The 8,987-nt window shown below is 59.9% G+C and overlaps 2 protein-coding genes across 2 annotated transcripts in view; one reads left to right on the top strand and one right to left on the bottom strand.

The window, feature by feature from the left end:
* Window positions 1–482: 482 nt before the first annotated feature.
* On the top strand, window positions 483–6,751 carry NPR2 (natriuretic peptide receptor 2). Its single transcript, XM_010727187.3, is given in 22 exon segments — window positions 483–1,239; window positions 1,319–1,432; window positions 1,889–2,024; window positions 2,130–2,224; window positions 2,306–2,378; window positions 2,381–2,437; window positions 2,536–2,620; window positions 2,693–2,813; window positions 3,232–3,306; window positions 3,386–3,463; window positions 3,584–3,688; window positions 3,997–4,068; window positions 4,149–4,308; window positions 4,392–4,547; window positions 4,631–4,799; window positions 4,910–5,056; window positions 5,212–5,335; window positions 5,440–5,508; window positions 5,576–5,750; window positions 5,850–5,948; window positions 6,040–6,131; window positions 6,207–6,751. Coding segments are annotated over 22 exon segments (2,553 nt in total). The 5' UTR covers window positions 483–951; the 3' UTR covers window positions 6,270–6,751.
* A 543-nt stretch (window positions 6,752–7,294) lies between these two features.
* SPAG8 (sperm associated antigen 8) overlaps window positions 7,295–8,987 on the bottom strand; it is a 1,785-nt gene continuing 92 nt past the window's right edge. The window contains exons 2-7 of the mRNA XM_010727188.2: window positions 8,536–8,878; window positions 8,023–8,197; window positions 7,898–7,943; window positions 7,691–7,805; window positions 7,544–7,606; window positions 7,295–7,468 (exon numbers count right to left, since the gene is read on the bottom strand). Of these exons, the coding sequence (XP_010725490.2) occupies window positions 7,334–7,468; window positions 7,544–7,606; window positions 7,691–7,805; window positions 7,898–7,943; window positions 8,023–8,197; window positions 8,536–8,730 (729 nt within the window). The 5' untranslated portion in view covers window positions 8,731–8,878 and the 3' untranslated portion in view covers window positions 7,295–7,333. The remainder of the gene's footprint in view (window positions 7,469–7,543; window positions 7,607–7,690; window positions 7,806–7,897; window positions 7,944–8,022; window positions 8,198–8,535; window positions 8,879–8,987) is intronic.

Genomic DNA, 8,987 nt, shown 5'->3' with positions numbered 1-8,987 from the left:
TCCCCAAGGACTGAGGGGTGGGGCAGGAGGTGGCATAGGGGTGACATTGTGTTTTTTGGGGGGGATGTCCCATTAGGAAGCCCCAGTGGTTTCTGCCCATGGAGAAGTCCCCCTCCGTGACCCTCATGCTGCCATGTGCCACACTGTGTCCCAGCACCTGTCCCTCCCCATGTGTAGCTCTCCAGAGGTTCTGCACCCACAGATGATGGCTTTCACCAAGTGCAGCGTCCACAGATGCAGATGCCAGCCCTGGTTCCCTCATCGCTGTGCACCCAGTCCCAGCAGTGCTGGGGTTAGGGCTGTGCACAAGGCCAGCGGCTGAGCGTGACATTCCTCCGGCGCCCGCCGCCTCCTCCCCCGTTGCTCAATCGTGGGTTCCCAGCCAGGCTGGCTGGAGCGGGGGCCCTGGGTTTTTCCCGGGGGGGAGGAGGGGCGGGAGGCGGTGGCAGGAGGGCCCCTGCTTGGGGGGGTTCCGGACGCTCTCTGCACAGCAGCCCACGGGGTGCCTGGCTCCATAGCAGGGTACCTGCTGCCAGCGCCACACATCGCCCATCTCTGTGTCCCTGTGGCATTAACAGAGTCCCAGTCATCAAGCTGTGGGGTGGTAGGAGTGATGGGACGGGGCCCGGGCACCCCCTTGGCTCTCAGGTCGCAGCAGCAGATGCTCTGTTTCCAATTAATGCCGTGGCCGGCCGAAGGTGCTGGAATCCGGGAACCTGCGCATTCCTGCCGCACGACCGACCACAAACCCAAACATGTTTTTGTCCCTTTCCTCAGCCTGGATTCCCCAGCGGGCTCTGGGGCATGGCCCTGACGCCTTTTCCAGCCCTATATTCCCCTTCCCCAAAGCCTTTGGGCTGAGGTGATGACACTTCACAGCGCGTGGCACATAGGGCATCCATCCACCCTGTGTGCTGGATTTCCACTTTCCCCCATACTGGGTAATGTGGCATGGGCACATCCAGGGAGGCAGGACTATGGGGTGGCCCCATGACTCTTTTGGGTGGGAGCCGTGCCCTGACACCCCACATCCCGGCAGTGGTGTACCTGTGCGGGCCACCAGAGATGCTGCGCCGCATCATGCAGTTGGCACAGCGTGAGAACCTGACCAATGGCGACTACGTCTTCTTCTATGTCGATGTCTTTGGGGAGAGCCTGCGGGGGGATTCTGCCCGCGATGCCTTCAAGCCCTGGCAGCAGGGTTCAGGGCAGGATGCAGGGCTGCGTGAGGCTTTCCAGGTGAGCTACACCCTCCTATGTGGGGGGGTGGAGGGTGGGGATGGGGACCTCAGTGTGACATGGGGTGCTATGCTTGCAGACGGTGCTGGTGATCACCTACTATGAGCCCCAGAACCCCGAGTACCAGCACTTCCAGACTCAGCTCATCCTGCGTGCCAAGCAGAAGTTTGGAGTGCAACTCAACTACTCCCTGGTGAGCAGGTCCCACTGCATGCCAATGGGGGACTGTCCCTATGGCGCACTGTCTGATGCAGGGACTGTCCCTTTGGAATTGCAGAGGGTGGGATGTGGTGGAGGTTGATGACATATGCTTCTGGTGGGAGCAGTGCAACGTGGTGCCATTCCTGCATGGCAAGTGTGTGGGTGTGGTACAGGGTTATGGGGCTGCAGGGTTGTGTGTGGCAACACTGTGGGCTTATTGGGATGTGCATGGCCGCAGTGCAGGTCTGTGGGGCTGCAAAGGTGTGCATGCCACCAGTTCAGGGTTACAGAGCTGCCAAGATGTGCGTGTGCCTGCTGCAGAGTAATGGAGCTGCAAGGGTGGGCATTGCCCCGCTGTGGGGTTATGGGGCTGTAGAGGTGTGCATGGCTCTGGCACAGGGCTGTGGGCTCGCAGGGGGTGCACGCAGCGCTCAGCTCCCTCCTGCAGATGAACCTGGTGGCGGGGTGCTTCTACGACGGGGTGCTGCTGTACGCCATGGTGCTGAACGAGACCCTGCGGGAGGGCGGCTCCAAGAAGAATGCCACGCAGCTCATCGAGAAGATGCGGGACCGCAAGTTCCAGGGTAGCAGGAGGGAGAGGGGCCAAGGGGAGGGATGTGGGGGAGCAGGTGGGCTGCAGGGATTGGTCCAGTCCCGCACATCCCATCTGGGCCTCGCTTGTCCCATAGGGGTGACGGGACTGGTGAGCATGGACAGCAACAATGATCGTGACACTGACTTCAACCTCTGGGCCATGGGTGACCCCGAGAGCGGGCAGTACGAGGTGGGGACAGCACTGGGGTCTTGCTGGGGGTTGGGGGACAGGTTGGAGGGGTGGGGTCTGGGCTCAGCTGTCTCCCTGCAGGTGGTGGGACACTACTCGGGTGCAGAGAAGCAGATCCGCTGGCTGGGGCGGCCCATCCGTTGGGTGAAGGGGGCTCCCCCCTGGACAACCCACCCTGCGTCTTTGATGTGGATGACCCCTCCTGTGATAAAAGTGGGTGCATGGATTGTCCCACTCCATCCTTCCCTGGGGGTGCGCAGCCCCACAACAGTGCTCACAGCCCCCCTAACCTGAACCCTAAACCATGGCAGCCCCGCTCTCCACATTGGCCATCGTGGCTTTGGGCACCGGGCTCACCTTTGTCATGTTTGGCATCTCCAGCTTCCTCATCTTCAGGTGGGTGCAGGCTCTGGGGCAGCAGGGTGGGGGGCAGTAGGGATAGGCTGGCTGACCCACGGTGCCCCTCAGGAAGCTGATGCTGGAGAAGGAGCTGGCCAGCATGCTGTGGAGGATCCGCTGGGATGAACTGAACTTTGGGAGTGCAGAGCGGTACCATAAGGGAGCAGGCAGCCGGCTCACACTGTCCCTGGTGAGATCTCTGCCCCTGTCCTGTCCCTGTCCTGTCCTCCTGCACAGCCCCATGTCTCCTACAGGGTCATATTGTACTCCCTATTTTCATCCATCCCCTGCAAAGCTCTGCATCTCCTGTAGAGCCACAATTCATCTATTTCCTACAAAGTGTTCCATCCCCTTCAGAGTCACATTTCATCCATGCCTTTCCATCTCCCCCACAGCCTGGAGCTCCTGTGGAGCACCATGCTCCATCCATCCCGTGTGGCCCTCCATCCCCTGTAATGCTGCATCTCCACAGCCTCCCATGCCCTGTAGTACATAGCTTATAGACTTCATGCTGACCCTACAGACCAGACCTTGTCCTGCCCCTCCCCTGCTCCATGAGTGCCATCACCCCTCCTGGTGTCCCCGTCCCTAATGCAACCTCTCTGCAGCGTGGCTCCAGCTATGGCTCACTGATGACCACGCATGGCAAGTACCAGGTCTTCGCCAACACCGGGCACTTCAAGGTCAGTTTGCACCCTTATGGGGTGATAGCATATCTCCCCAAAGCTGCCTGTTGGGCACTCACCCCTCTGTTGTCTGTAGGGCAATGTGGTGGCCATCAAGCATGTCAACAAGAAGCGCATTGAGTTGACGCGGCAGGTGCTCTTCGAGCTGAAACACGTAGGTGTGGGGTCTGGGACGGGGTCTGTGCCCTGTTGGTGTGCAGCATCTACTCCTGGTGGTGGTGGGGTGACTGGGTGCTGCGACTGGGTCCCCACCAAGCTCTGCTTGCATCCCCAGATGCGGGACATCCAGTTCAACCACCTGACACGCTTCATTGGGGCTTGCATCGATCCTCCCAACATCTGCATTGTCACTGAGTATTGTCCTAGGGGCAGCCTGCAGGTAGTGGGGGGCATGGGAGGGTGGAGGAGGTGGGAAAGGAAGGGGGAGAGAGATTGAGATGGGGGTGGGGGAATGGTGATGGGGGTGGAGCAATGGGGATGGGGATTGAGTGAAGATGGAGATGAGTGCGAAGATGGGGTTGGGATGGGGATGGGGATTGGGGTAGGGAGATGGGGATGGGAGTGGGGATAAGGATGGGAATGGGAATGAGGATGACAACAAGGATGGAGATGGAGGTGAGGATGGGGATGGGGTGGCCAACAAGTGGTGCTGGTGCCACTGTCCTGGTGCCCAATATGCTTCTCCAGGACATCCTAGAGAATGAGAGCATCAACCTGGATTGGATGTTTCGCTACTCACTCATCAATGACATCGTCAAGGTACCTGAGCAAGGGGCACATTTGGCCCAAAGGGGATGCTGAGGGGTGCTGGTGTCACAGTGTCTCTCTGTCGGGCACAGGGAATGGCCTTCCTGCACAACAGCATCATTGGGCACCATGGCAGCCTCAAGTCCTCCAACTGCGTGGTGGACAGCCGTTTTGTGCTGAAGATCACTGACTATGGGCTGGCCAGTTTCCGCACACCCTGCGACGGCGAGGACACACATGCCCTTTATGCCAGTGAGTACTTACTGTGGGGTTGGGACATGGGTGGAAGGGGAACTGGGGCTTTATCTCACTGCTCTGTGGCTCTGTCCCTACAGAGAAGCTTTGGACAGCCCCAGAGCTGCTGCAGAAGGGCCATCTGCCTGCACAGGGCATGCAGAAAGCCGATGTCTACAGCTTTGGAATCATTGTGCAGGAGATTGCCCTGCGCAATGGCCCTTTCTACATCGAGGGCATGGACCTGAGCCCAAAAGGTCGGTGAGATTGGAGGAGGATGGGAAGGTACGGGGTAGATTTCGGGGCATCTGCTTACCATCAGCTGCTGCTTGCTGGACAGAGATTGTGCAGAAGGTACGCAACAGCCAGAAGCCCTTCTTCCGGCCCTCCATTGACACTGGGGTGCACAGCGAGGAGCTGGCCGTGCTGATGGAGCGCTGCTGGGCGCAGGAGCCTGCTGAGCGCCCCGACTTCAGCCAGATCAAGATCTTCATCCGCAGATTCAACAAGTGGGTGCTGGGGAATGGGGTGCAGCGGCTCCAGCTCCACCTGGGAGTGGGGACTGCCACCAGGGGGGTGTCCCCGTGTCCCCATGGCCCAGCTGCCCCTGTCCCTGTAGGGAGGGCAGCACCAGCATCCTGGACAATCTCCTGTCGCGCATGGAGCAGTATGCCAACAACTTGGAGAAGCTGGTGGAGGAGCGGACCCAAGCCTACCTGGAGGAGAAGCGCAAGGCGGAGAACCTCCTTTACCAGATCTTGCCCCAGTGAGGGGGGCTGCATGGGGCTGGGGGCTGACGTGGGGCTGAGGGCACAGGAGGGCTTCTTTGCTCCCTGAGCTGGTGCTTGTGAAAGGAGCAGGGAGGAGAGGTGATTTGATGTGAGGACCGCCAGCACCCACTGTCCCTGCTTCCGTTGGCAGCTCTGTGGCGGAACAGCTGAAGCGTGGGGAGACAGTGCGAGCTGAGGCTTTTGACAGTGTCACCATCTACTTCAGTGACATCGTGGGCTTCACCGCACTCTCGGCCGAGAGCACCCCGATGCAGGTGGGAGCAGGGCTGGGGGTGGGCAGGGAGCTCCCATGCCTTGCTTTGCCATACGCAGGGCTGGGAACATCCTGCTGCCACCATCCCCACTGTGCTTCTTGCAGGTGGTGACGCTGCTGAACGACCTCTACACCTGCTTTGATGCCATTATTGACAACTTCGACGTGTACAAGGTAAGGGGTACGGGGCACCAACGTGGGTACCAATGGGTGCTCGCTCTCCCTGACCCCACTACCACAGGTGGAGACCATTGGGGATGCCTACATGGTGGTGTCAGGGCTGCCGGTGCGCAACGGCAAGTTGCACGCCCATGAGATCGTCCGCATGGCCCTGGCCCTGCTGGAAGCTGTCAAAACCTTCAAAATCCGGCACCGGCCTAATGACCAACTGCGTCTGCGCATCGGCATTCACACCGGTGAGCCCCAGGGTGTTGGGAGGCTGCTGCACCATAGGGCTGGGGATGGTGGGATGCTCTCTGCCCTTTTGCCATCCCTGAGCATCTCGGTGCCTCCAGGTCCCGTTTGCGCAGGAGTGGTGGGGCTGAAGATGCCGCGGTACTGCCTGTTTGGGGATACAGTGAACACGGCGTCCCGCATGGAGTCCAATGGACAGGGTGAGCCATAGTGCTGTCGGTACCCAACCCTGCTTTAAGCACCACAGGTACATCCAATTCCTAGCCCCATCCATGTCCCTTTCCACTCCAGCCCTGAAGATCCATGTCTCCTCCACCACCAAAGAAGTCCTGGATGAGTTTGGCTGCTTTGAGCTGGAGCTGCGTGGAGATGTGGAGATGAAGGTGAGGATGCAGTGCTGGGGATGGCACTGTGGTGACAGCGGTCCTGGGGGGGTCTGACCATTTCCCCCCATTCAGGGCAAGGGGAAGATGCGGACGTACTGGCTGCTGGGTGAGCGGAAAGACCCCAAAGCTGTGTGAGCTCAGCGGAACCTCCCACCCCTGGGGTGCACCGGGACCCTCCGCAGCAGTACTGGGGCATGGGGGGTCAGTGGGCACTGCACCTCCCGTCCCCTCCATCAGCACCAGCAAAGCTCCCTCCAAGCCTCCTGCTGCCCCCTGGGTGGGAGGAGCCTCCCAGCCACCCCAGCCTCTCGGGTCCTGACTCCCCATCCCCAACCTCTGTGGCTCAGCGGGTCTGAGCTGTCCCCAGGGCCTGGCTGCCCTCCAGGGCACTTTGCCTTCTCTTTTCAGTACTCAGCTCCCCCTGCACCTGTCTCACCCCTTTCCCAGAGAGGAAAGGAGTGGGACAGGCTTAGATTTTGCTGCTCCTCTCCATACCTCCCCATGTATATAGCCCTCCCCTACACCCCAGCCCTGTAAATATCCCCTTCCCAGGTGTAAATATAAGCGTGCGCACAGACTATTTTGTTGAAATACAAATTGCCCTTAGTCCTGCTGTTCCCAGCTTCTGTGCTTTGCTTTGTCCCAGTGAGGTGTGGGCCTTGGAGGGTGGGGTGCGTGGCCAGAATTGCAGCCCTGGGGCAGCTGGATGGGGACACATCACCCACTAGGGGTAAGGATGGGGATGGGGACACACATCACCCACCTGGGGACAGGATGGGGAAGGAGATATGTCACTAATATGGGGATGGGGATGTGTGTCACTAGTTTGGGAATGGGGACACATATCATCCACCTGGGGCTGAGGACAGAGTTGGAGACACTTGTCACTCACCAAGGGTAGAAGGATGGGGTTGCATGTCATCCTCTTGGGGACAGGGATGAGGACACGGGAATGGGGAATGCAAGTCACCCACCTGGGAATAGGGATGGGCTGTGTCACCTATCTTGGAATAAGGATGGGGATATGTGACATCCACTGTGGACACTATGGAGGGACACGTCCCAGGGGATGTGCCACATTTTGTGGTGTGCTGTCCCACAGAGAGCCCCTTTGCACTGGGATTTGGGGTCCCCACAGACTGCTCTGGGGACATCCCAGAGAACACCAGTGTGCCAGCAGCAGTGCTGGCCCCTGCTCTTTATTGCATGCTGTGCCGCGGCTGGCGGATAGCTGCCTCATAGAGCAGGGGCTGCTCGAGATACTCGGTGATGGGGGTGGAGAAGGCGGTGTTCCTACGGAAGGGACTGTCCCCAGTGAGGATGCAGGTGACACCCTGAAGGGGAGAGATACAGAGACCTTTGTGAGCAGTGGGTACAGCAAGGTGGTGGGTCAGGGCGTGGGTACTCACGGTCACGCTGTGGGCTCGCTCCAGCCAGAAGCTGCGGGGCTGCTCCATGAGGTAGTTGTGGGGCTGCAGAAAAAAAGGGGAAATCCCCTTTGAGTTGGGGGATAGTGTGGAGACTCTCTCTTTGGGATGCAGGGTGGCAGGCAGTACCTGAGTGGTGAGTGGGGGTGTGGGCTGGAAGCCCCCCGCCTGATAATCCCGGTGTGTGGTGGAGAGGGTCTCCATGGGATCAGGCGGTGGATGGATCTCCTCCATCAGCTCCTGCCTGCAGGGCAGTGGGAGTGTGTGGGGTGCCCAGGTCCCCCCTCCCCATGCCCAATATTGGACTGGGCCTCTCTTGAGGTCCCACAGGCTCACTGGTACTTCTGGTACAGCATCCTCTCCAGCATGGCTTCCCGCTGCCCTGTGGGGTGCCAGCATCATCAACATTACACACCCCCCTCTACCACACAACCCCTCTCCCCCTTTTTTTGAGGCTGCACCTTGTGCCAGCAGTGGGATTCTGTGGGGTGGGTGGAAGGCATCCTTGGTGGTGCTGCAGGGCATTGAAACCAGTGGGTGTAGGGGGGCTAGCAGCCCACGATGACCATGCCGGTAGATGAAGCCCTCGCTGCCCAACTCCCGTGGTACCACATTGTCCAGGTGGTTGGTGGCTCTCTGGGGAACACAGTGTGGGGCGCACTATGGAGTCACTGTCCCAGAGTACTCACAGCTCCTTGTGGAGGAAACCTCAGCCCTGTGGATGTAGGGGTCTAGGGGCACCCAATGAGTATTTTGGGTGTCCTCCATCTAATTTTTGCCTAAATGGATGCTTCTGGAACATGCACCATTGCTCCAGTGCAGCCTCCCCCCGAACATCCCTGCCTGTGCTCAGCTGAGCCTCAGGGTGGGTGCTGTCAGGCTCCTTCCCCATCCTGCAAAACTCTGGGGCATCCCCAGGATGGGGAGCAGGGGCTCACGGTGGTCCCTGGGCTGGTTTTGGGGCGCGGGTTTACCTCCTCCTGCCAGTTGTGGATCAGGCAAGTCCCCCGTGGCACATTGCATCTCAGCTGCTCTGCAGGGACCTCAGGGAGGTCCTTGTTTGTGGGCACCAGCAGCTTGGGGGACTCCTCGGTCAGAGTCAACGGCACCTCGTGGTGGTCCTCTTCTGTGTCCACCACCTTGGGCGAGTCTTCAGTCGGGGTCGTCATCACCTCCTGGGGCTCCTCGGCTACAGCTACCACTGTGTCTCTGCAGCATGGGGACACCAAGGGCAGCAGCACCTCACCTCGCAGACCGATCCCGCACGGGGGTCCATCTGCGGGGTCCACGGGAACGACATGGCCGGTCAGAGCCACCCTGCGTGGGGACAAAGGAACAGCTGGGCTGCATCCCATGGTGCGTCCCCTACCCCACATCTTCTGGTAGCCTCCCACCCCCCATGTGTCCTGTGTTCTGGACCCCCAAA

This window comes from Meleagris gallopavo, unplaced genomic scaffold (assembly GCF_000146605.3).
Source record: "Meleagris gallopavo isolate NT-WF06-2002-E0010 breed Aviagen turkey brand Nicholas breeding stock unplaced genomic scaffold, Turkey_5.1 ChrUn_random_7180001874376, whole genome shotgun sequence".
In the NCBI taxonomy this organism is placed as follows: Eukaryota; Metazoa; Chordata; class Aves; order Galliformes; family Phasianidae; genus Meleagris; species Meleagris gallopavo.
Note: the sequence above shows the minus strand (reverse complement) of the source record. Positions and strands in the feature narration are given on the sequence as shown.